This window comes from Pseudorasbora parva, chromosome 4 (assembly GCF_024679245.1).
Source record: "Pseudorasbora parva isolate DD20220531a chromosome 4, ASM2467924v1, whole genome shotgun sequence".
In the NCBI taxonomy this organism is placed as follows: domain Eukaryota; kingdom Metazoa; phylum Chordata; class Actinopteri; order Cypriniformes; family Gobionidae; genus Pseudorasbora; species Pseudorasbora parva.
This window is the reverse complement of record NC_090175.1, coordinates 3,676,799-3,704,021: the sequence shown is the minus strand read 5'-3', so window position 1 is coordinate 3,704,021 and position 27,223 is coordinate 3,676,799. Positions and strand designations below refer to the sequence as shown.

The 27,223-nt window shown below is 38.5% G+C and overlaps 1 protein-coding gene across 3 annotated transcripts; it reads right to left on the bottom strand.

Moving 5' to 3' along the window:
• Nucleotides 1-5,207: 5,207 nt before the first annotated feature.
• Nucleotides 5,208-26,441, bottom strand: LOC137072651 (NACHT, LRR and PYD domains-containing protein 3-like). Of its 3 annotated transcripts, XM_067440555.1 has the most exons (11): nucleotides 26,353-26,441; nucleotides 23,019-23,192; nucleotides 22,581-22,678; nucleotides 21,115-21,140; nucleotides 11,946-13,966; nucleotides 11,649-11,819; nucleotides 9,181-9,354; nucleotides 7,213-7,386; nucleotides 6,954-7,127; nucleotides 6,822-6,868; nucleotides 5,208-6,746 (listed from the first exon to the last, which is right to left on the bottom strand). In XM_067440555.1, exons 2-11 carry the CDS (start codon nucleotides 23,168-23,170, stop codon nucleotides 6,220-6,222), a joined length of 3,564 nt encoding a protein of 1,187 aa, XP_067296656.1. In that variant the 5' UTR covers nucleotides 23,171-23,192; nucleotides 26,353-26,441; the 3' UTR covers nucleotides 5,208-6,219. The 3 variants fall into 3 exon arrangements, with proteins under 3 accessions (XP_067296656.1, XP_067296655.1, XP_067296654.1); XM_067440554.1 differs by lacking the exons at nucleotides 21,115-21,140; nucleotides 22,581-22,678; nucleotides 23,019-23,192; nucleotides 26,353-26,441 and having other exon boundaries at nucleotides 11,946-13,997; XM_067440553.1 differs by lacking the exons at nucleotides 21,115-21,140; nucleotides 22,581-22,678; nucleotides 23,019-23,192; nucleotides 26,353-26,441 and having other exon boundaries at nucleotides 5,208-6,868; nucleotides 11,946-13,996.
• Between the last annotated feature and the right edge of the window lie 782 nt (nucleotides 26,442-27,223).

Sequence of the window (27,223 nt, the reverse complement as noted above, 5' to 3'; positions counted from 1 at the left end):
GTTGAATGTTCTTTATAAATGTTCTTCTAATGTGACGAGTTAATAAAATTAGAACATGTTACTTGCAACCTTTTGATTATATTTTGGGGATGTTCTTAAATTGAACATGTTTGTAATGATCTTAATAAAACATTGTTCCAATGTTTCATAATAACAAAGGAAGAACATTCTCTCTGCCACATTAGGAAACTGTTATAAAGAAATAATTGAGGCCTGAGATGAAAGAATGAGCCCCGAAAACTGGGGACCACTATAATCATCACCAACTTTCAACGTGATGTACCGCGACGGCCTTTAGGAGAGATACAATAAGTATCAGAGTGGAACTATCGGAAGAGCCTGTGGCAGGTTGACTCTTAAGGGAACCACTCTTGTAAAACTGTTTAAAGATATCTTAGAACCTTGGAGTATTTTTGGAAGTTCATCTTCCTGAAAGGTCGATTTAGCTCATTGATGGACTCTGGGCCTGTATTTATCAAACATCGTCAAATTACTTACAAGAACACTGCTAAGAGTAAAGAGTAAAACAACATTTTTAAAGAGTTAAATTGACTTAAGAGTAAAAAAATTCTTGGCTCAAAGCTGCGCTTAAAAGTTAGTTATCAAGCATCCGAATCATACTTTAAGTAAAGTGTAGGACTAAATCTTAAGTGTCAGTCTTAAGCTTGGGACATACTCTGCAAGAACAAAGAAATGTGTTCGTTTTCTCAAGGTGGCAAGAACAAGAAGAAAGTGTTCTGGCCAGTACATTCCATACTTCACGGGAAAAGCAGAGAACTCCCAAACCAGGGCTGCAAGAACAAAATAACGTAATTGTTCTTGCGTTGTATGTTCAAGCCTTTAGAGTCGATTCAAGACACTTTGTTTTGCCACAAACAGGATTTTGGATGATGTCACTGAATCACTGAATAGATTTCTCAGATAAATTGAATGGTGAAATTCCTTTACATTCAACACACATTTGACAATAAAGAATTTTCAAGACAATACATTATAATATACACATTAGAAATTATAGAACAAGATAATCATGTTTTCCACCATGTCTTAATTAAAAGTTTTAAACTGGTGTGCTGTTAACTGACCCATATACAGCCTAGATTTCATTGTATAATCAGCCACCATGGATTCCAAAAGAAAATCAAACTGGTGGAAGGAAGAAGTGATCGCAGAATGTTATTAAAGGCAAGTTCAGTCCAGCAGCACTGACAAAGAGTATGCCTGCTCTGTCCAAACAGTATGTTTGATTATCATTTGTCAAATATTTTAAAAAAACATTCTTCCTCTTCTAAAAAAAAATTGTGCATGCATCTGTCTCCTCAGTGTCATCACAAGCCCCTACTGGCAACTCCTAACCACTGTCTTAAATAACTGGGAGTAATCGGTTGTAATAAAGTTCGTATATATGGGAAGGAAGGAGGCGGGAACCGGCGAACGTTCAACAACTTTAATTCAAAATAAATAAAACGAAAGTAACGTGGGCAGCCCCTCATGGACGAATGCCCGAACACACATAACAAACCATAAACAAAACTCACCGTAAAGTCCAGGCCTGGTCCTCTCTTGTCTTCCACTGTCTTTGCTCCTCCTTTTATACTCCCGTCACTCCTCCGTGAGATGAGACCGGTGTGTCACGCAGCTGGCACTCATTATCACTCGCCACCGGCCCGCTCTCACAGTCCCTCGCCTTGCTGCTTGCCACAGCGGTATTCTTAGCTTTAAGAAATTTGTCCAAAATGATCAGTACTTTTGCAGTTGGTTCTGTTCAAGGTCGGATCATGTTCTCACCACAAACGAACCGCTCCAGAGTTTGTTTGAAAGTGTACCGAGACCACCTCTTCAAGGTCTTGGTATGCTTGTTTGGTCCGCTTTTGGTGCACACCCGAGTGCGATTGCTGCTTTCACACCTGACCAACTGAACCACCCCAAAGAGGAACCGAACTCTAGTACTATTCAGCCGAGGCAGGTGTGAAAGCTCCATTAGAAGCTTGATAAATACAGGCCCTGGTCTAGTCCTCATTTCACTAATTGTGCTCAGCTGATCCTCATGTGCTCTGCTCCATTTATATTGTGCTACCTTCCCTCATGTTCGTTGCTTTTGTGTGTATATTTGTGATGTTTGAAATCTTCGAGCTCCCTGCCAGTATGTGCTAGATTTAGTGTTCCTTGTCTGAGAATTTCCTTTTTGATTTATTCTTATTTTTCTTTGTTCCTGCATTTTTACCCATGCCTCGTTCTAGTCTTTATTTTGTGATGTAGTTCTCCCTAAACTCAATAAAATTGCAGAGCTGTACTCAAAGCTGCAATATTGTTCAGGCCCCACAAAAGTTTTAAGTTCACTCAAGTAGTTTCCCAGTTATTGATTATTTAGACAAGATTAGCTCTTAGTTTATGAGTAGAACTGACCCCCTAACTCATGATTGAAATTTCGTCTGACGTAATAATGACGTGCAACTTCATTGGAGGTTCACATCAACATGGCAAATTCAAATAACCTAATAACCTACACAAACCAAACAATTAATAAAAAATAAATAAACAAACATTCCAATGAATGGTGAATGAACTAGTATATGATCGATTATGGAGGATGTAAATACACTTTGACATCATACGACTAGTTGTTTTTTGGAAGGACTGCTGCGCGCACCCGGATGTAGGCAGGCAACAACATCAAGGAGATCCACATTCAAAAACATCAGCCTGCATGCAAACCGTAGAGCTTGTACACAAAGGTAAGAACACGCCCTAATGTACTTAGTTTATTTATTTGTTTACCGTCTTCCAGGCAGACCACAGCTAAAGTGTAGGCTTTGTGAGAGAGGCCTTTTGCGGCTAGCTGCATGTTTTAGCGAGATAACTAAAGTTTATTGTGTCAGCTGTGAGCCTGTTGTTGCACTACGTTACTTTAGTGCAGCGTTTCCCAACTGGGGTGCCGTCTGACGAGGGCAGGGGTGCCGTGTAAAAGGTCCCAGCACGCACGCACTTGCACCGCTGTTCATCTCACACCTGATGACGCATATTTAATATGGGTTGTAAGTTGAAAATAATGCTTTATATATGTTTCTGTCGATGGATACACGTGTAATACGGTCACAGCGTTTGCGGAGAGGCGCACAGTCCCAAGAAGTCCTCGCTGCAGCTTGTAGCACGATGACATACTGGATCAGATCCAACACGTACTGGACGCGCATGCGCAGTGGTTTCATTCACTATTCGATGACGTCACATACGCATGCGCAGTAAAGTTTTGGGGACATCACTGAATGCACAGGAGAGTTTTGCTGGATAGATAAATACTCAGACCGCTCGGTCAAACATAATGATTAATAACATGCTCACGCCATCAGGACATGCATTTTGCATTTTCCCTTGAATGTGTAGTCTACTGGTATTTTAAGTTCTTTACAGATTGTGTTGCATTGTACCTTGAGGATTAAAATTACAGAGACGATTACTTGACTAATTTTTCCTTCAAATCAACAGCAAGTATGATCAGAATATATTACAATTTTAACTGTTTTGCATGCATGTACAGCGAAACTAGGATAATTTAAGCATCACATTTATGAAAAGACGATTTATTCATCAATAATTACTTAATACTATTTATCAGTACTACAACTACACAGTTTAGAACATCATCTATATACAATATTGATCATACATGTCACTAAGATAACCCAGAGATTGGTAGGCTATGACTTCGTCTTAATGATCCACCATCCAGTGCGTATTGTATCTGATTCAGCGATGTCATCGTGCTACAGGCTGCAGCGAGGGTCAGAAGAAAAAGCTTCATGGCTAGCGCAGTAAAAATCTCCTGCAGCCACCTCGTTTACCACAACAATAACACACCTGTTAACTTCGCAATGAACACTCCGACCCCAGGAAACATTGTCCCCAACACTGACATTGGGCAATGGACCATCTACAATGGGCAAAGGATTCGCCGTTTGTATTTGTTTTAGGGCTATACTTTCACTTTCAGAATCACCGTTATCGGATATTTCCCTTCAGAATCAGGGTCCGTGAATAGAAAAACCCAACACTTCTTTGCAGGTAAGCTTTATTGATGCCATTAGAAAAATAATAATAATTTAAAAAAGTAATAATAGTAATAATAATAATAATCTAATGCAAACACTTGCTGATGTTGACAGTACTGCTCTGATAAAATGGCTCACTCGAACACTAACTCTGGTTTTGTTCACACTGATTCAATGAGCTCTTGTTTGAATTTTGTATTGAAGAATTACATTTTTTTTGAGTCGGGATGTAGTATGACATGTCTGCCATCTAGTGGAGGGGAGGTCGAACAAAATTTAACTCCCTATTTGACAAAATCGGCCGTTTTATTCAGTGCCGCATCTTGTCGAGTAAACTCAATTGTGGCGTTAAAGGGTTAAAGACCAACAAATGGCAAATCGACGTGCTACTACATTTTTCTGCAATATGGTAGGAAATAAAACTGAATGTGGAGGATTAACTGTACCGATTGACAGGCCAGTTTAAATAGCGACAGAGTCCGTTAATTAAACATGATGAAGTAGTCCCGAAGCTTGCATACTCTTCTGCTACACACTCAAAAGTATGTACTTTTTCTTCACAAAAAATACGTACTTTTAGGTTGTAGTATAAATAGGCGAATTAGGACGCAGCAAGAGAACAAAAATTGCTGTCATTCAGATATTTCTCTTTCACTCTGCATACGTTATCTCCTTCATCGCTCTGATTGGTTCTAGGTCTAGCCGACATTCTGATTGGTTCTAGGCATTTGAGCGATGTCTGTTGGTGCCATGGTTAAGCTTTGTAAAGCCATGCCCTTTGTAAATTTGTCTATGAAGCTTTGCCAGACCATAACTTAGTTACTACTGAGAATGGTCTGGTTTTAACCAGGCTAGCACACGCCCGTTGTGCTTTCACACTGCCAGTGTTTGTCACATGCAGCTTAACCATGGCTTGTATATTGCAAATACAAACAAATATTATGCATTCTGTCATATTTTCTGGTTTTCTCTTCTGAACGCTGTTTGATTTATGAACGGACAGTTTTTCAGATGCAAGTCTGCCCCTGGCACAAATGGAATAGCATTTGTAAATTAAAACAGTAATAATACACTTTCCTGGGGCTATGCATATTCATTTATTGAACAGAACCTAATATGCATAATTAATTTATTGAATTGGGTGCTAAATCAGCGCAGACAAAACCATCAGAGGATGCAGTTTATTCTTGGTGAATTCAGCCACAACACTGGTGTTTTATTTCTGCTGATCTCTCACCACATTCGTGACTATTTACACTGTATATTACACCGTTCACAATGATGATTTACAAACAGGTTCAGATGTAAAAAACAACAACAACAACAAAAACCAGATATACCTTTATTACAGGAATTGATTGAAGCAATATTATTCACTTCTGGATGACAGTGCAAACATTTAAAATGAATGAATACAAATGCAATTATGTAATGATTTTTTTTCAACTTAAAAAGAGGATTAAAGGTGCACTATGCAACTTTTTTTCTGTAAAATATCCAAAAAACACTAGGCCAGGGTTATACATGTTGTTCAGTTGAGTACTTTCAATATTCTAAATGTTTCCAACTATTTGTAAATCATGAGAAGATTGCTATTTTAAGCAAGGAACCGGGATGTGTGAGGGAGTTGCATGTCAATTGCATCATATCTGCGCTACCCTCGTTTCTGACACTTTACTCTTACTGCAGTGTAAACAAATGCCATAGTAGCTGCCAAATGAACGCAACAGAGTAACATTACAACATAATTTTCAACACACTCAAATGAATCTATGATAAACAGAGCTGTGTTGCCTCATACTCATGACCGGAAATGACACCGGCGACTGTGGCACAATGAAAGTCCTGCTGCTGGCGAGACATGTTACATTCTTCTCATTAGCAATCGCTCCAGCGACCTTGCTCAGCTTCCACAACACTCAGTCCTGTTCTGCTTCATACTACAGTAACGTTAATAATCGCATCCATGAACATGATTTCTGCCTGAGTCCTATTCCGATTCTTTTCCACCGGCTGTAAAGTGAAGACCACATAGCCCAAGATTCTTCAATCAAACTTGGCGTCATCAAACTACACCTTTGTTTTGAGTAGGCTACCTCTACCAGACGGAAAAGTTACATAGTGTACCTTTAAGGAACAGGATTTACAAGTTTGTGTATCTGTTGTGTAATCAACACAGAGACACTGAGGAATTGGGCAAAACCTTAAATCCAGCATAGAGTGGTTCAGTGAATGTGGTGTTGAATGTGTGTAAGTGTGTAAGTGCGTGTGTGTCAGATACTCTGTAGAAAGACAGAGTGCCGGATGACCAGTCCACATACACTCCTACTCTTTTAGAAAAGGGTGAAGGGGTAGATATGTCAGTGAACTTATTATTGTGCCAGACAGTGAATCCATCATCAGAGCATATCATACTCCAGGATTTGTCATTGTATCCAAACCAACAGTCTCCGCCTGCTTTCCTGCTAATTCCTTTATATGTCACTGATATTTCTGCAGTATTTCTGTTCCATTCAGTCTCCCAGTAACAGCGTCCAGTCAGACTCTCTCGACACAGAACATGAGGAACCTCCTCAAATCTCTCTGGATGATCCGGATATGGCTGATGATCTTCTACACGTGTCACCTTTCTGTTCTTCTCAGACAGGATGAGTTGAGTGTGTGCTGTGTTTGGATCTAATGTGAGAACACGGGTATCTGAAAAGGAGAAAAGAGAAACATTTAGAACAACAAAACAACAGTCACTGAAGACATGTATATTTGTATCCATACACTTCCGTAGTCCTGTTGTCATCATGAACTCTCCCCCATCATCCAAACTATAAACATACAAACAAACTTTAATGTAGATACACATCATGCACACATACATGTTCAGTATGTCAGTATTAGTGTTTGTCATACTTGAGTGTCTGCAGGGAGCAGTTTGGATCCTCCAGTTTGTCAGAGAGCACCTTGACTCCATAATCTCCTGGGTGATTGAAGCTCAGATCCAGCTCTCTCAGGTGTGAGGGGTTTGAACTCAGAGCTGAAGACAAATAGCCACTGCCTTCCTCTGTCACCATACAGCCAGACAACCTACAGAAACAGGCATATCATCTACAAACACACATCAAAATTGTAACAGACTTACTGTGCATCATCCTTTAAATGTTCTTAATACCTCAGTATCTGCAGTTGACAGTGTGGACTCTTCAGTCCATCAGAGAGCAGCTTCATTCCTGAATCCTGCAGGTCATTGTTACTAAGGTTCAGCTCTCTCAGGACACCGTTTGAGGATTGAAGAGCTGATGACACAATTTTACAGGACTGAGCAGTCAGATTGCAGTATGGTAATCTAAAGAAAAAAGAAAAAAAAGAAATCGAAAGTACATTGAAAGCTCAATACTAGCTCATATTATATCAATCTCCTCATTCTTTGAATTAATATTAATCTTCAGTTCCCTTTCAGTCGGTCACGTTCGGCGTACGTCAGAATGTGAACCGACAAATTGGGATATTGCATGAGAGCCCTATCAACTTTGAGTGTGTACTAACTGTCCAATGAACATAGGTGTCCAGAATTTGCATGCCGCAAACACTTGAAGTGCCAGCAAATGCGCAATTGTCTTTTGTTTCAGAGTCGACCAGAGTGTTTGCTGATCTTCTCCGGAGAGTGTGACTACAGCCAGTAAAAGTGGTCCTGTGTTGGCGATGAGCTCACGCTATTTTTAGCTGCTGACTCAACAGCTGGTGCGTTGCCGAGAGCACGCTGTCAGGCTACATTAATCTTTACAGCAGTGCCGCAGCTGTCCCTGTGTGCTTCAGCACATTCTAAAAGAGCTTTGTCCTCCTCTAAAAGAGCTTCACTGGCTGATACTGCATCTTTTTCAAGATGTCATTCCTCCCATGCATTTCTGGATGGGGTTGTTCTTATCGCCAGCTGGTGGTCACGATCACTGGGTCACATGTTTAGGCTTTCAGCAGGCTGAAGCAGCGTTTGTGGATAGTTCTCACTGTGGGAACATGACTGTTGCAGTGTTACTGTTATACACAGGCTTGTTTACCTTGGTTGTCGAGGCCAAGCACCCACCACTATGCCCCGATCTAATGCTCCCTCCTGTGGAAACCGCGAGAGTGCTACTTTGGCGAATAGACCCGGAGACTTGAGGATCATGTTAAGGGCTTCCCCGCCAAGACAGCCTCTATTCCCTCTACACTACACCCTGTGGTGATGGCGGATGAACTGGCAGTCCCTCAGGTGAGCGACCAACTGTCTCTTTCGACGCGCGCAAGTCGGCGATCAGATGTCAATCACGGAATCAGTCATGTATGTAACCCTTGTACCCAGAAGGAAGGAACGGAGAGTACATCCCATCGCCACAGTTTCGGTGCCACCAATGAGTCTCTTGCTCGTGTCCTCAGCAAAAAACAAGAGTCCATTTGCTGGCATTTCCTATTTATACCTGCACAGCGGGGGCGGAGTGCTGCATGCAAATTCTGCATGCCAATGTTCATTGGCTGGTTAGTACACACTCAAAAGGGATGGGGCTCTCATGCAGTATCCCATTTTGTCAGTTTACATTGTGAAGTGCATCTCTGTTCCCTCCTTCAGAGAAATTTTGTTTTCAATATATAGTTTTACTATCCATTTTTTGCATGTTGGATTGTTATTGGACAACTGTTTCATTATGTCATCAAATATGGTTCTATCCACCTTTTTTGCAACATTGAAGTCACACTACAACAATAAATTAAAATAACATGATAACAAAAAACAATTTGCAATTTCAAACAGCATAAGCCATTTGGTACAACTAAAATAACTGGGAGTGGATGACACCAAAAGCCTTGTCCATGTCACTGTTTGTTAAAATCAGTTGATGTTTCACATGACACTGAAGTTTCTTACATTCCACATAATAAATAATGTACACAAATCAATGTGTGTATTTATTTGCTAAGTAGCAGTGCAATAAGAGGGACCATGTAAAGATTGTCATTAATGCAAAATTAACAATATACAAACCTTCATACCAGGTTCCTGATCATCCTGTCAGTTTTGTTCAAATGACCAGATGACTGTACATTGTCTTACATACCTCATGAAATCCCCCAACAAACTGAAATGGTTAATGTAAAAAAGTCAAACCTCAGTATCTCCAGCTGACAGTTTGGACTCTTTAGTCCATCAGAGAGCAGTTTCACTCCTAAATCATGCAGGTCATTGTTACTCAGATCCAGCTCTATCAGGACAGAGTTTGAGGATTGTAAAGCTGATGACACAATTTCACAATGCTGAGCAGTGAGATTACAGAACCGCAGTCTAAAAAGGAAAATAAGTGATTATACACAGATTAACAATGAACACCGAGATAAGTGCAATAAGAAAGTATTTAGACCCCTTCATTTTCTCACATTTTCCTATGTTGTAGCCTAATGCTAAAATGATCCATTATGCCCTCTGGGGTCGATGGAGGCCCCATTGACCCCAGAGTAAGTAAAAAGCTGTAAGTAAAAAGCTGCCCGGGACAAACGCTGTCAAGATGAGATGTAGCCGGACTATGTCTGTGTCATTATGCCAACATTATCTTCATGTCATTACGAAATAAGAAGTTTAACACCTCAGAAAAATGAACTTTCTCTCGTCAATAAGCCTGGTGTTAGTGCGGCGCACGTTCTTCAGTGGTGGAGGCACGCGCCATATATTACCGTATATTAATAATATTACTATTACTCTGTATATATATTTCATATATTACTGTCTAGTACTGTATATGCATATATTATGGTCTACGATCACGTCACAGAAGGACATACACAGTAAGCGGATCAGGTCATTTGCATGGTGGAATATTCCGTTTAATTGGTTCATGGAAAGGTTTATCCCATCCCACCCCTCTCAAACCAATTACAATTTCGGTTTGGGAATTTTTAGTCCGATTGAGGTGTTTATATGAAGAATTTTAATTCGAATTGGACTTTTAAACAGATTACAGTGCTCCAGTGCTAAACTTTTTACTAAGGCTTACTCATAGAACATTATCAAATTATATTATTTAAATAATTTAAATTATAGTTTTAGGCTGTATTAACCAGGTCAGCTGGAACCGGGAACACTTCCCATAACGCCTGATGTATTCATTTACATCATAAATAAATGACATCTACGCTAATTTTAGTATCTCTGTTTATCCCGAGGTTTACTGTCGTCAGCCGGATTCAGGCCATATCAAGATCAGATGGTGGACCTGCACGTAGATGCGACAAACGCTGCCCTTAAGTGTCAGCAGAGACCGTATTAACTAGTCTCTTGCGTAATGACTCCGATCTTCAACTGGATGGAACTGGACAAATATGCAGTATCGTTAAGAGTAGTAATACCATTAAAACCTTAACGATACCCATCCCTAGTAGAAACACACCCACATGCACACACATGAGCCAATGTGGATTAGGTGGTTAATAAATACTGTAACAAATGTATTGCTCATTTGGTAGTCCATGTTGGGTAATGCATTAACTAATGTTAACAAAAGAAGGCTTATTGTAGTGTTAACTTACTAATATTATTGTTGCTTTATTCTGCCTTACAAGTAGCCACAACTACAACCTGGATTTTTTGAGAATTTTAAATCCCAATTTTAACCGAGAGGAAAAATAATCACAATTTGACAGTGTTTGGTCTTTTGAACCACCAATCATGTTTCTCTGAAAAATGTATGTAAAAATGTGTGTGAATTTGCGTGCATGAAAATAAACTCTCTCGCATAGCACAGCACACAAAAGTCAGTATATTTCTCTATTTGCATGTAGTTTGTGTTTTACACCATTTTCCTTCAGTATATTTTCCTTAATTTGGGTGGTAAAAAGATTATTTGCACCGTTTGTTCATTTAATCAGTATATTTTTGGTCACAATTTGGTTTGTTGGACACAACTTGTTGCATTGTTTGCATTTGTTTTTTCATGTTCAAATTATAATATATTTATCTAAAGAAAAATGTTTGCTTCAATATTTTGTTATCAGCCTATACATCAATCTTTCTATTTACTTGTTAGGACACATCTAAATTGTCAATAAATAAAATACACCTGTTTTCACTCAAAAACCAAAAAACACCTAGAATAATATTATAATAAATAGCTATAACTTGCTAAAGAATGTTCACATGTAGACAAAATTTCACTTTGAACTCTAAAACAACCAAGTCTAATTTTCTAAAGGAAAAAATCCAAACTTTATCTGTTTGAGTTCACAGTAAAAATACTACATTTTTGCTGCAATTTTCTTGAAATTATATTAATTTAATCCTTTCTCAGAATGAATACATGTAAAATTGGGACATTGAATGAGCTAGATGAAAACTTCAGGTTCTCCTGATTAAAATTATATATGATATTTGATGTTAACTTTTAGAATGGGTGACGAAAACAAAGAAAAGTAGAGGCACATCAGGCGCCACAACAATGTTCTAGGTCTTTAAGGATTAATTCTGTTTTGAATTCTAATTCAAATTCATGAATGAATGTGATGAGAATAGCTGGATTGATTTGTCTGAGATAATCACACATTCAGGAGCTTCAGGAGCATTTATAAATGCCTAATGTTCTTACACACCTCAGTATCTTCAGTTGACAGTTTGGACTCTTCAGGCCATCAGAGAGCAGCTTCACTCCTGATTCCTGCAGGTCATTGTTACTCAGGTCCAGTTCTCTCAGGAAACAGCTTGATTTTAACGCTGATGCCACAATTTCACAATGCTGACCAGTGAGATTACAGCCAGTCAAACTTTAAGAGAGTAAAACACAAGAATTAATACATACTCTACTAGAATCTACATCAGCTTCATGAAAAAAAACAACAACAACACAGACTTATTTCAACTTAGAGACGACTGTAAAAAGAAACTCTCACAGAGCTTTTCTGCAGTTGATCACAGCTGGTATCAGTCTTCTTCTCCCCTCATCTGATGTGTTGTATTTCTTGAGGTCCAGCTCATCCAGCACCTCTTCTGACATCTGAAGCATGTAAGCAATTGTTGAGCAGTGAGCCGGAGATATATACTTCTCTGAATGTTTGTCTAATTTTACAAAGTCTTGAATCTCTCTGATTAGAGTCTGATCTTTCACTTCCAGCAGACAGAGGAACAGATTGATGGATCTTTCAGTGGAGAGTCCATGTCCATCTTTGATCTTCTTTTTAATGTACTTTGTGATTCTCCTGATGCTCTCTGAGCTGTTCTCTGTGTGTGTCAGTAGATCCTGTAAGAGTATCTGATTGGACTCTAGTGAGATGCCCAGCAAGAATCGCAGGAACAGATCCAGCTCTCCATTTCTACTCTTGAGGGCTTTATCTACTGTTGATGTTAGTAGATCATACAAAGAGTCTTCATTAGACAAGTACTCAGCATATCCATAGTTAGAATACTGTGTGTGGTTATGTTGAAGGAAAGATGCAGATACATTTAAAAAGTCATTATTTGGGTCAGTGTCAAATTCATTGTCATATTTATATTTTGCGCCCATAAGCTCCAATGGTTCCTTGTTCTTCATTAAATTGCAGTAAAAAACATAGAAAGCAGCGAGAAACTCCTGAACACTTAGATGAATGAAGCTGTAGACTTTACTCTGATGAATCACTGATTCCTCCTTAAAGATCTCAGTGCAAATCCCAGAATACACTGAGGCATCAGTGATTTCTATGCCGCTCTCTCTCAGGTCCTCCTCATAGAACATCACATTGCCCTTCATCAGCTGTTTGAAAGCCACTTCAGCAAGTTTCAAAATCAATTCTCTGTTGGACTGCAGGAGTTTCTCTGGGTCGCTCTCTTCATACTTCTGATTCCTCATGTTGATCTGATTTAGCAGGAAGTGGATATACATTTCAGTCAGAGTTTGAGGGATCTCTGCACTCAGATCTTCTTCCAGGAGCTTTTGAAGCACAGTGGATGAGATCCAGCAGAAAACGGGTATGTGGCACATGATGTGGAGGCTTCTTGCTCTTCTGATGTTTGAGATTATTCTTTTGGCTTGATGGGCGTCAATGATTCTCTTCCTGAAATACTCCTCCTTCTGACTCTCATTGAATCCCAGAATTTCTGTCAGACGGTTGATGTATATGGAGGGGATCTGATTGGCTGCTGCTGGTCTGGAGGTGATCCAGATAAGAGCAGAGGGAAGCAAGTCTCCTTTCATGAGGTTTGACATCAACACTCCCACTGATGAAGTCTCAGTCACATCAGAAACTTTCTGAGCATCTGAAAACATCAGTGTGATTCTGTTTTCATCCAGACCATCAAAGATGAACATAACTTTACACTCCTCATAAATCCTTGAGTTTAGATCTTGAAGTTCAGGATGGAAGTCCAGTAGAAGTTTGTGAAGACTGTACGGATGATCTCGGATCAAGTTCAGCTCCCGAAATGGAAGCACAAACATGAAATCTACATCCTGATTGGCTTTTTCCTCGGCCCAGTCCAGAATGAACTTCTGCATAGAGACAGTTTTTCCGATTCCAGCAATGCCTTTAGTAAGAACAGACTTGATTTGGTCTTTCTCCTCACATCCTGGTTCAGCTGAGGCTTTAAAGATGTCATTGCAGTAGATTAGAGTGTCTTGTGAGTGTTGTCTTCTGGCTGTTTTCTCCATCTGTAAAACCTCATGTTCTTCATTCACTCCTTCACTCTCTCCCTCTATGATGTAGAGCTGTGTGTAAATCCTGTTCAGGAGGGTTTCATTATCTTGGAATTTATTTCCCTCAAATAATCTTTCATACTTTTTCTTCATGGTGGATTTGTGCTGGTCTTTGACTCTCTGCAGGTCTCCAGTCTCCAGAGTGTGTGTCTGGAGGACTGCTTTAGTTTTGTCTTGTCTTATGTGGGTCTTATACTGGGATGTAGAGGACGGCACAGATCTGATTAGCTCATGCATGTCTCCCTTGCTGAAACTAAAAAGAAACAAACAGCAAAAAAGACAATGAATGTTAGAGCCTTACAGAAATACAAAGGTTACCAGGTATGTACCAGTTATTTTGTGACTTCTCTTTTTCTGTGAAGTGCACATTCTATATTTTGAAATACATTTAGTTTTATTTCAATGTGATATAATGTGAGGTGTAAAATAGCAAATGTCTGTATATTATATTAAAACTAGTACTAACATTTTAGGTAGGAACACAATATAGGTACTATATGATATTTTGATAATAAAACAACAAATTTACATATCGTCGCTGTCAGGCAGAAATCTTCCACATTGCAAAATCTCCAGTGTTAAATCAACACTGCAGAGCACATATTGTCCCATTCTACATAGTGTTGAAGTAACACTAAAGAAGTGTTAAAATTAATTAGATTATTAATATATGAATTGTGTTAATTCTCAAAAAGAGCTTCTGTAGATGAATGACAGACATACAATTAAACTGGTTAGTAATGTGTGAAGCTGGTAATGATCCTCCTCTGCTGAGATCTTCAGAGATTTAATGTCTTCTTTTATCTTCAGTTTATTTCATCTAAAGCTGTGGCTAAAGTCAGTTGTAGTTTGTTTGATGTTAGAGGAGTGTTTTTTAAAAGGTATGACGTTTCTCAAGCATTATTTCAACTTAATTTTGATTAACAATTCATCATTCTGGGAATGTTGATTTGTAACATTTCAATAACATAAAAATGTCCCGTTTCCTTAATGTTAATAGAAGGTTAATTAAAAAGGTTAGTTAAAAAGGCTTTAATTTAAAATTTAAATGTTAGTATGACATACCTGAAACATGATCTCAAACACCGGTCATTCAAACACCGGTCATTCAAACACCGGTTGTAAACAAGCACTGAAAGAACTACAAACTACAACTGACTTCATCTGAAGATCTCATCAGAGGATTAAACAACTCCTCAAACAGCATTAAATGCTTTACACATTACTAACCAGATTTACTTTATTTCTGTCAGACGTCTACAGAAGCTCTTTTTGAGAATTAACAGAATCAACATTTTTAGTATGAGGTCACCAACATGGTGATCAGTGTTTGCTTTAGTTGGGCTATTGACCCTTTACTTTTGTTAAGTTACTCTTTTTCAGCAATTGCAAGTGTTTTCAGAAAACATTTTGTCATCGATAAAGCGGACCAACATGACTGAACAAGTGACGCTGTCTCTTTATACTAACGAAGGGTCATATGTAATTGGTCCATCACTGAATTCAGGGGGGCTGTAGCGGCAAAACAAGCTTCAAATTTCCAGTTTTGTCTCTTGTTTCTTGGCCACTGTGAGAGGTGATGATGCAATATTTCGGACGCGTGCAAAGTAGTATGAATTGAACCCAAGAGGCGTGTTGATGTTTCTTAACGATAACTGAGGTTTATTAAGTCAAAATAAAGATGCATTGTAGCATAAAACAAACAAACAACTGCAAGGCCGCTTTCAGGCTTTCTCCATGTGCACGGTCAAAAGACTGTGTGCTCTTGCACCAGCGCCCCCCTCCTGTCAGGGGTGGCCTATCCTCTTAAACATTTACTTCACCTATAGAGGGCACACACTCAAAGAAATAAACAATTAATAATACAACAACAAAATTATATTTAAATAAACAAATTGATAAAAAATTAAATAAACTAGTAACTATGGCTCCTACACCCGGCCCCTAATTGAGGGTTAAAGCATCAATTACAATAAATTAAATGTAAAAGGAGCCAAATGTGTCTATACAAGAAAAATGAATACTCATCTTTATTCAGTTGTCACTTCTATTTTTCAGACCTTATCTTCTGCATCCTCTACTAGCAGGCAAAGTTTGGTAATAGGTCTTTCCAAGAAACCAGTCTTTGTCTTAAGTTTAACAGTTCTAATGAGTCCTTTGGAATCAGGTAGAACTTCGGTTACTCTTCCAATAGGCCACGATCCACGAGGTGCTGAACTGTCCACAACTAGCACAATATCTCCTTTCTGCAGTCCTCTTTTAGCAGTAAACCATCTTTGACGTTCCTGCAGCAATGGTAAGTATTCCTGTGACCACCTCTTCCAAAACAGGTCTGCTAAATATTGTACTTGCCTCCAACGACGTCTGATGTATATATATGATTTTTGAAACAATCCAGGTGGCAATGTAGGGCTAGACTTTAACAGGAGAATGTGATTTGGTGTAAGAGGTTCCAGATCATGATGGTCATCAGACAATGTGGTAATGGGACGACTATTCAGGATAGCTTCTATCTCACAAAAGAGTGTTTGTAGTTCTTCATCATCCAGGGTGTGTTGTTGTAGAATAGAGCATAATATCTGCCTCACCATTCGAATGAGTCTCTCCCAAACTCCTCCATGATGTGAAGCTGATGGAGGATTGAATGTCCATTGAATTCCCCTTTGGAGCATTGCCTTCTGGATTCTGCTTTGGTTCCATTCTGAAAGTGACTTCTGTAACTCTCTGTTTGCACCCACCAGGTTAGTTCCGTTGTCAGACCGGATATGCAGTACTTGACCTCTTCTGGCTATGAATCGTCTTAGAGCGTCAATGCAGGAATCGGTGTTCAGTGAGTGAGCCATTTCTAGGTGAACCGCTCTGCTTGTCATGCAAGTAAAAATGACTCCATACCTTTTTACTTGACTTCTACCTCTTTTTGTCTCGAAAGGTCCAAAGTAGTCAACGCCAACATTGCTGAAAGGTGGAAGATCAGCTCGTAGTCTTTCCTTTGGTAAATCTGCCATCTTTTGCTCTCCAATCTTTCCTCTTACACGCTTGCACACCACACATTTAGAAAGAACTTTGCGGGCTGCAGAATTGGCATTTATAATCCAATATTTCTTTCTTAAGTGTGAGAGAACATGGTTTCTGCCAGCATGTCCAAGCTGTTCGTGAATATGTTGAAGGATAAGTGTGGAGATGTGAAGATCTTTGGGAAGTATTATTGGTCGCTTTGACTCATCAGGCATTGCAGACTTGTCCAATCTTCCTCCAACTCTCAAAACTCCATCATCCATCACAGGGTCTAGCTTGTACAGGCTGCTGAATCTATTCAAGCGCTTTCCTACAAATGATGCCTTTCCAATTCTTGATATTTCCTCTGCGTACCTTTGTCTCTGGCAAAACTCCACAATGGCCTTTTCTGCTTCCAAAATATCATCCAGGGTAATGGATTGCCCTCCAAATGATGTCTTGAATGCTTTAATTTCACCACATACCTTGTTTTGGCTCTGAGTGTCCATATTCACGCAGGTTGCCTGTATTTCTTTTCTTTTTGCACTGAGCAAGCAAAGGATCTTCTTGAATTTCAAGAACCATGCTACCGCCATCTTCAGCTTTGTCCAACTTGAGAAGTAGTTAAGCAGTTGGCAGGTAGGATTTTCCTTGTCTTTAATGACAGTACTGTACACAATGGTGTTCCTTTTAACTTCAAGATCATCTAGAGAGAGAGACATGGGTCCCATGGACTCTTTAGGCCATTCCTCTTCTTTCTTCCATAGAAAGTCTGGTCCGTGGATCCATTCTTTGCACTTCACCAATGTGCTGACACTCACCCCTCTTGATGCTAAGTCAGCTGGGTTCTGCTTTGTTCTGATGAATTTCCACTGTGTTACCTCTGTGTTTTCTCTAATAACAGAGATCCTATTAGCTACAAAGGTGTGGAATCTTGCATTCTCATTTGCAACATATTTCAGCACTGACTGACTATCAGTCCAAAAGGTTGAGGTTTTCAGATCTATCTCCAATGCCTTCCTTACCATGATGTCCACTCTGACTGCTAGCACTGCTGCTGTAAGTTCTAGACGTGGAATTGTGACTTGCTTAAGTGGGGCCACTCTGGCTTTCCCCAACATGAAAGACACATGTACAGCACACATATCATCGGTCAATCTCAAATAACTCACTATGCCGTAACCTTGTTCACTGGCATCGGAGAAATGATGCAGCTCTGCTCGCTTCAACTTTCCAAACCCAGTTGGTTTTACACAACGCGCCACTCTGAAATCTTGTATATCATCAAGATCCTTTATCCACTTTGTCCACTTATCTACTGCAGCTTGTGGTATTTCCTCATCCCAACCACATTTAATCCTACATAGGTCTTGGAGAAGTAATTTGGCAGGTAGAGTAAAGGGACTCAAAAATCCAAGTGGGTCATATATCGAACTCACAAATGATAGTAAGTTTCTTCGGGTGTGGGATCTGCACTTGACAGTGATGTTGAAATTAAACTCATCATTCTCCACGCACCACAACAATCCAAGAGCTCTTTCAGTAGGAAGCTTTTCCCTGTCGAGATCCAGTGTCTTCACATTCAAAGCTCTGTCTTCCTTTGCAATGTGTGCAAGAACAGTACGACTGTTACTCACCCACTTTGTGAGGTGGAATCCTCCTTTTCGACAGAGAGATGTAAGGTCTTTTACCAGCTCTACTGCTTCATGCTCTGTTGGCAGTGACTTCAAGCAATCATCTACATAGAAGTTGTTCTCAACAGTGCTTATTACCTCAGTTCGAAAACAGTCTTTGTTATCTTTGGCTGTTTTTCTTAGAGCAAAGTTAGCACAACTGGGGGATGAGACCGCTCCAAATAGATGTACCAGCATTCGATGTTCCACAGCAGGCATACTGACATCACCACCTGGCCACCAGAGGAATCGCAGGAAGTCAACATCCGATCTTGACACTCTGACCTGGTGGAACATGGCCTTGATATCTGTCATAACTGCTACAGGCTCTTGGCGAAATCTGGTGAGGACATTGAAAAGTGTGCTGGTCAAATCAGGACCCTGAAGAAGTTCTGAGTTGAGGGATTTACCTTGAAAGGTAGCACCACAGTCAAAGACTACTCTTATGGTCTGCTTTTGCGGATGGTATACACCATGATGTGGGATGTACCACAATTTACCATCTGATATTTTCAGCTCTTGTTGCGGCACCACTTCAGCATAGCCCTTATTTATGACTTCTGTTAGAAAATCAGTATAGTCTGCTCTGAATTGTTCATTCCTTTTGAATTTTCTTTCTAAACTTTTAAGTCTCTGTTCTGCCACTTGATAATTGTTAGGCAACGCTGTGTCATGTTTCCTGAAAGGTAGATCAAGAGTGTAATGTCCATCTTTCAACTTGATTGACTCTTCTGCAATCATGATGAATCTTTTGTCTTCAACGGACATTTCAGCCTTGTCTTCTCTTGATCGCTCATTAAAATCATGGTTGTATTGTTGCATCAATATTTCTTCCAAGTTTGAGACAGAAATTCTGTTAACAACAACATTATCACAGCTACCCCTGTTTGCTGTGCCTTTGCCTTGTAGAGGACCATTAATAACCCATCCTAACAGGGTCTTAACTGCATATGGTCCATCCCCTTGGCTATTAAGGACCTTCCAAGGTTCAATGGCTTTGGGAGAATTGCTTCCAATCAACAACTCCACCTTGGATGGAATCCTAGGAAACTGTACCTGACTCAGGTAAGGCCATTTAGACAGCTCTTCCCTTGTGGGAATGTTACAGGTGTCAACGGGCATGCTCTGCTGTGTGTAGACTTCTGGTAATAGAATAAAGTTATTTTCCTCCAATGAGGAGACTTCTAACCCACTGATGACGTACGAGGGCACAGACTTATCCTGGCTCATTGTTCGAAGAAGAATATTGGTCTTTCTTCCAGTAATGTTGAGTTTCCTCATAAGATCCTCTGTGCAGAAGCTTGCAGAGCTGCCAGGATCAAGAAAGGCATACGTGTGCAGTATCTTACTTCCTTTCGAACTTTTAACCTGTACTGGTACAATTGACAATAAACACTCTGTGTAACTCTGAGAGTTTCTGACTCCAGTATGCTTACCATCTTGAAGCGACACCTGTGTACTACTCACAGGTGTTTTCTTCACTTGTTTAGATGATATGAATGGTGTGATGTGTAACACACTTGGATGCTGTTTGTTGCATACGGTGCAGGTTAGCTGTCTTGTGCAGTCTTTACTCACATGTCCTGCTTTGGTTAGGCACCCGAAACAGATTCCATTCTGTCTTATGAAGTTTATCTTTTCCCTGTGTGGCTGCTTTTCAAACTGCAAGCATGACATCAACTCATGTGCATTGTTACAGTAGAGACAACATGATGATGGCTGTGAATCTTTAGAAGCGGTTTGTGGTGAGTTCACATGCACGTTGGTCGCAAAACTGCCTTTGGATTTGGGCTTCACTAAGATTTTAGGCTTTCCTTTACTTGGGCTTGAGTCTTGGATATCCCCAAAAATTGGGTCTGAGACAATGTTAGCTTGTTTTTCAATGAAACTGACAAGATCTACCATCTTTATCTTGTTTCTCCTCTGCTCTTGTAACTCAAATGCCTTCGTGCGCCACCGCTCTCTGAGCTTGTATGGGAGCTTGAGGGCAATATTCCTCATATTGGAGACTGTGTCTAATTCTTCCATGAACTCCAAGTCTTCCATACCATTACAGCAGCTTCTAAGAAACAGTGCAAATGCCTGTAAAGCCTTTGGATCTTCTGATTTTATTGAAGGCCAGGAAAGTGCTTTCTCAATATAAGCACATGAAATCCTAAATGCATTACCAAAGTGTTCTTTCAATAGCTGTTTTGCCTTTTGGTAACCTCTGCTCGGTGACATGTGTTGGCAACTTCTTACGAGCTCCTGTGGTAGCCCCCTTGTGTACTGAATGAGAAAGTGCAGCCTGTCTGCGTTATCATCAGTTTTACTCTCAATGATATGTTCAAAAGAGTGAAGGAATGACCTGTATTGCAGGATATCTCCATTAAAGATTGGCATTTCTCCTCTTGGTAAGGTGGAAAGAAGTTGTTGTTTCACAAGCATGTCAGTCAAGTTGTTTTGTCTTTGAAGAACTGTAGCGAGATCAGGCACTTGTGTGACATTAGATGACATTGAGTGAATACCTTGTAGTGGTCTTGCTTGAGTTGTATGAGAGATTTGTGCAGATGATTTCGAATCAGCAATCATAGAGGTGGATTGATGAATTGCATTGCTAATCTGAGGATAGGAATGTCTTGGTGCAGTAGAGAGTTGTGCATGAACAGCGGACTCCTTTGGACGCACCTCTTGTGTGTTTGTTGCACTGGATGGAGTCTTATTCATCACCTCATCACAATACACATTCATAGCATCTTTTGTGACTGCATCTCCATTGGTTTCAGGGTTTTCAGCATTCTTGAGATACTCAATTTTTGCTGTGTTGGCTGCAATTTCAGCTTGAACTTCCCACATCTCCTTCATCTTTCTAAGTTCTTCTTCTTTTGTCTCTATAGCATGTTTTTGCTGCAATGCATCGGCTTTGGCACGTAAAGCTGCCCTCTCTGCCTCTGCACAGATGCGCGCTGAAACTGATGTTGACACACTTGATCTGCTAGATCTGCTAGATCTACTGCTACGCACAGATGCAACAACTGAAGTGTTATCTTCATCAATTAGCTGGTCAGTCACTTGTAGAGCAGAATAAACTTGAGTACTAGTTTGAGAGTCAGGTTCTTGAATAGTAGACATCCACTTCTCAACAGTAGAAACAAACATATCAACTTGGGTCATTCTTGGTTCATACCAGGTTTTCAGGTCTTCAACTTTGTCCTCTTCACTTAACACTTGTACATATGATTCTTGAAGAGATTTGAATTCAACAAACATCTCATTGAACTTCATCATGTTTCCCTTTACTTCTTCAAGATATTCAGCAGCAGTCATCAAAGAGTTAATAATATTCATTCGTCTTGTAAGGTGTGCCATCTTGCCTGCTCTGGAGGCTTTCAAACGAGCAGCAACCTCATTCAAGTCCTTTTGAGCTGAGCTTGGTGATTGCTCTAGATCAGACTCATCCATTTTGTCTCAAACATGCAAATCTCCTCTTTCCGAAGACAATCTTTTCAAATTTCCTTTGATTTCACTTTAAAAATCACATTAATTAAAACCTTTGAACTCTTCCATCAAATTAATCATTTCATCCACAGTTTTCAGCAAACTTGAAAGTCTTTCCAATAACATTCAAATTTAACTCAGCATGTTTTTTCCACAAGCACATACCTCTTTGAGAAGTTTCCTTTGTTTGCTGCTTCCAATGCCATGTGGTCTCAAACAGTTCAAACCTCCATTCATGTTCAGTTTTAAGAATCCTCTTCTTCTCAAACCTATTCCATTTTCAAAGCAAGTCTTTTGACATTTTGTAGCGGCAAAACAAGCTTCAAATTTCCAGTTTTATCTCTTGTTTCTTGGCCACTGTGAGAGGTGATGATGCAATATTTCGGACGCGTGCAAAGTAGTATGAATTGAACCCAAGAGGCGTGTTGATGTTTCTTAACGATAACTGAGGTTTATTAAGTCAAAATAAAGATGCATTGTAGCATAAAACAAACAAACAACTGCAAGGCCGCTTTCAGGCTTTCTCCATGTGCACGGTCAAAAGACTGTGTGCTCTTGCACCAGCGCCCCCCTCCTGTCAGGGGTGGCCTATCCTCTTAAACATTTACTTCACCTATAGAGGGCACACACTCAAAGAAATAAACAATTAATAATACAACAACAAAATTATATTTAAATAAACAAATTGATAAAAAATTAAATAAACTAGTAACTATGGCTCCTACAGGGGCGATCCATTGATCTGTTACTCTTCACAGACACACCACTGGGTTCTGGAGAGTCTGATCTCTTTCTCTTCCTCTTGCTAATGCTGACAAAAGACAAACAAAACAGAATTTTAAAGCATTGTCTGTACTCAATATCTTGAATGCATATATTTACAATAATTTATTAATGTAATACATGCTTTTCTTCCAAAGCCATTTAAAAATAAGTAATATTACAAGCAAGTCATTCAATCGAGTAAGCAACATGAGAATCGCTAGTATAAAAATATTAGTAGTTTAACAGGAATTAGTCAAGTGGTCAACGAGAATTCTTTAGACATGCTTGAAAATTGCAATGGACTCGACTGAAATGAATGGATTGTATGCATTTTAAATAACTTTGGATCAAAGTAACGGTCAATGCTAAATTGGCCAGTGTCTCACCTGGGGTCAGAGGTCACTGTTCCATCACTGGATGCAGAGGGGAGATTCCCCATGTATTGATCACTCATCATAGATAAAAAGCTTGATCCAGGAGATGGAGAACTCCTTTTAGATGCAGTGTCCTCATCTTCTCTCTCATTATGGAGACTCATTTTAGTGTTCTTCTACTCTTATCTGCCAAAAGAGTGTAGTACAATGATAATACAACAACAACAAAGTGCAGTTTTAATCTTAATTGACAATGCAATCTAATTACCTTCCAATTATTATAATAGCATATAAGTTATACATAGCTAAAGGTAAAATAATAAATGTATTTACTCAAAACAATAGTTCTATTCAATAGTTATCTTGTTTTGCTGCTTTTACATGTGTGCTATATTTTCTTACAGTATAATTGTAGTTGATGATTTACATCAGCCAAAAATGCCAGAACAATTTTCAAACAGACAAACAGACTTTTTAACTCAGTTGTGTATTTCTACTCAGACATACACCATCTCCTTACAAAACTATCATCTGCAGAGATTAACTGCCACTCAGTCACACCAAAATACACTAGAGGATTGGATCAAAAAAAGACATCCTAGAGGATTGGATCTTCATTACATTTATTTAATGTTGTTATTGTTTAGTATTTATTAATTTTAAACATTCCGTTATCCTTTATAATTTATGCAGCTTGCAGTCTTCTTTCTTAAAGTGTAGGCCATGCAGCATTACAGGAACAGGCAGATAAGGGATTTAAAATATGTAGCACAATTTTACACAAACTGTAAGTTTTCACTACGAGAGGTCGCTTTTTCAAAACAATAAGGCCGAGTATGTTGACACAATGAAGGGTGGAACAAATGAGGTCATTTTCACCATCCAGAGATGTATGGAATTCACAAATCATGTGCACAGATGAGGTAATTACTTTGTTTTTTTTGAATACATGTTTGGTCACACTATTTTATGTGTAATTAATTAGCTGCAAGGATAAAATGTAATGATATACTAGCCTGTTAATAATGTCAAATGATTTGGTGGGTGAATGCGGCACAGTTTTACGTATTTAAAACAATTGTACTAAAAGTAAATTTGAACGAACCCACGGTATTTGCAAGTAATAGCTAAATATTTTTTTGCAATACTGTAGAACTTTGTCTATTTTGAAAACTACATGCCCATATTGATCTTTGTTTTATTTCTCTGTGTTAAAGGGTCAGGAAATAAATTAAAAATTTAATAATAATGTAAACAAACCAAGAGTAAAAGTGTAAGTAAACAAACACAGACTGAACAATCTAATGTCTAATGTTAATCTAATGTTAGACCCACTTGAAAAACCTGAAAAGCATTATTTTATTCTTATATTTGCTCAATAGTATTTGCTAATCTGTACAGTTACACCCCTAGGGTAATGTATGCAAGGGGGTGCCACAAAATTGTGAACATTTTAAAAGGGTGCCATGACGGGAAACACTGGAATAGACAACAGCTTCACTATACAAGTATTTGCAGCAATGTTTGGTAAACAGTACACATAGTGTGCATTGATTACATCAACTGCATTTACAGCGTCATTTTAAAATGGAGAGTGATGGAGATGCAACATTGTAATGTTATGCTCTTCTTGTATTTAGCACTGAGATATTCCTTACTATCATAGTTAAATTTGACCGTACACAATTTTTCTATTAAATAAATGTTATTTAAATAAACTATATTTTAGTTTGGTAATATTTATTGAATATTTTGAGGAGATATTTGGTACTAAATACTATTTGTGCAATAATTATGGTCCATTAATGACCACTTAAAAAAATGTCTCCTAATATTTTTATTACAATTAGTGTAGTAATTAAGGTTAAAAAAGAGAAATCCAATTTTTTTGAATCATTGCCTTACAACCCCCAGCGAGTGAGCAAAATAAAGGGGACTATAGTGAGAGAAACTGACTAGAAAGAAAAAAGTAAACATATACCATTCTGGAAAGTATGTATACATCAAGAAAGGAGAGAAACATTTAGAACCGAAACAGTTAGAATGTTTGGTAGACTTTGACCATTTTTGCTTTGTCTTTTAATCTCTAAAATTTTCTGGGGACCCCTTAGAACCTTCTGGAGGACCCCTGGCTCCCCGGACCCCAGTTTGAAAACCCCTGGGGATAGGTTTTAGTTTGACTTAAGCTTTGTTGCTTAAAGGTGAAGACCCAAAACTCTAATCTGTGCAAACATTAAACTTTGCTGAAATTAAAAATCTTGATTTGGTCTCTACACTTCCTTCTGCCAACTCTGCTATACTATAATTAACTAAAACTAAAACTGAAACTAAATATATAAAAACTAAATAGAAATGTGCTTACAAAATAAAAAGTAAACTAAAACTAGCAAAACCATTTATAAAACTAACTCAAACTAATCTGAAATTTGTAACAAAATTGAAAACGATAAAATCAAAAACTAATTTAAAAATGCAAAACTATGATAACCATGGTGACAACGAGAACAACTGAGTTGTCTCAGAGCGATTTGTTCATTTTGTGTTGACCCTGCATCCCATATGTTGTTCACAGGAAGGTAACCAATATTTTGAGTAAACTTAAAAGTGTACTTTCATAAACTAAATAAATCTGCTAATTTGATTAGCACACTTTCAGTATACCGAGTTCACTTGTAGTATAGTGTCAGTATGAAAAACTTAGTTATAAACTAATTGTAAACTCAAATTACACTACCTTTACATTTAAAGTACATTTTCTTAAAGTACACAAAAATATACTTTCTATAAATATACTAAAAATATACTCAATTTAGTATTGAAATAGTACATTGATATTAGTATACTTACTACACAAAAGACACTTAAAATATACTTGAACATTAATTAACTTGAAGTATACTTATTTTTAGTAAGGGAATCTAGATGCAGTATTCAGCAGTGCTTTTGGACACATGTGAACCACAGCAGGCAGGTATGTTTTTATAATTCCAGTTTACTCTGTCATCATTCATACAATAATGCCTCTGTGTAAAAAGTGCCCTGTTAGAGAAATATTTTCAAACCTACAAATGTTTGAAGGCCTATATAAATACAACATATTTGTTTTTAATTATTATATAATATCATATAAAACAAACTATTATTATTACATACAACTTTAACTATTATATTGGCTAAAACAAAGATCACGGGATATCAAAGGTTACAACATCAACGTTCATGCCATTTTGGTTCGTTTGTACTGTCGAAATATAATGATTTGTTTTAAATCCCATGTAAAGAAGAGCATAATAGCAGCTCATTTTAGCATCAACATAGTTACATGAATATTAAGTTCAGAACTTACCTCAAAATATGCAATAGTTTAAACACCCAGTGTTAACAGGTTTAAAGAATGGCGTTTCTCAGAATGGCGTTTCTTCAAAAGGAGTTTCTTTCTTCCTCCTTTTACTGCCAGGTTAAGGTGTGTCTTTTACTTTTTTTTTTGCAACTCTACTGATGAGAAACAAACTTACTCCCTCTAGTGGTGCACAGCATTACTTATGAGTTAACATACCCAAAAATTATGTTCTGTTTTTCTGAATTAATGAGATCCCTCAAAATCCCGCCAAGAGCTCTATTTTAGCTGGATTGCATGGAAGTAAACATGTGAGGAATTCATCACAATCAGGTAACAAGGAAGGGAGACAACGGCTATATAGCGTTAGGTACGTAGGCTGACTGAGACAAAGTTATTTTCCTCAGCTTGTTTATTAACTTGTTAACAGCAGTTTATTGTGTAATATGAGACAATCAGGTCCAGTCGGGTCTGTGTCTTCCCGCCGGGTTCGGTTCCAGCTATCAAATAATAGACGGGTCCATGTCGGTTCCAGGTACTATATTTTTAGCATTTCTCGGATCTGCACGGGTCCGGGTCCAGTTTTTGAAATTATATACACCCAAAATAGGGCACAGGTTCGTTACCACTGAATACAGGAGACATGGATATTAATACAAACTCCTTTAAATTTCACAATAATAGTAATTCTTTAAAATGTGAACAACTGTAGAACAAACAAAGAAAATATAAAACCAGACACATATACTCTTATTCACAACTTGCATTGGACTAAGTTCAAACCATGAAGTAGGGCAAAAATGACCAATTTACTGGCCACAGGGAGGTATGCACTCAAATAGGTTCAGAACAAAAGGCTTATGAAACTTCCATGGACATA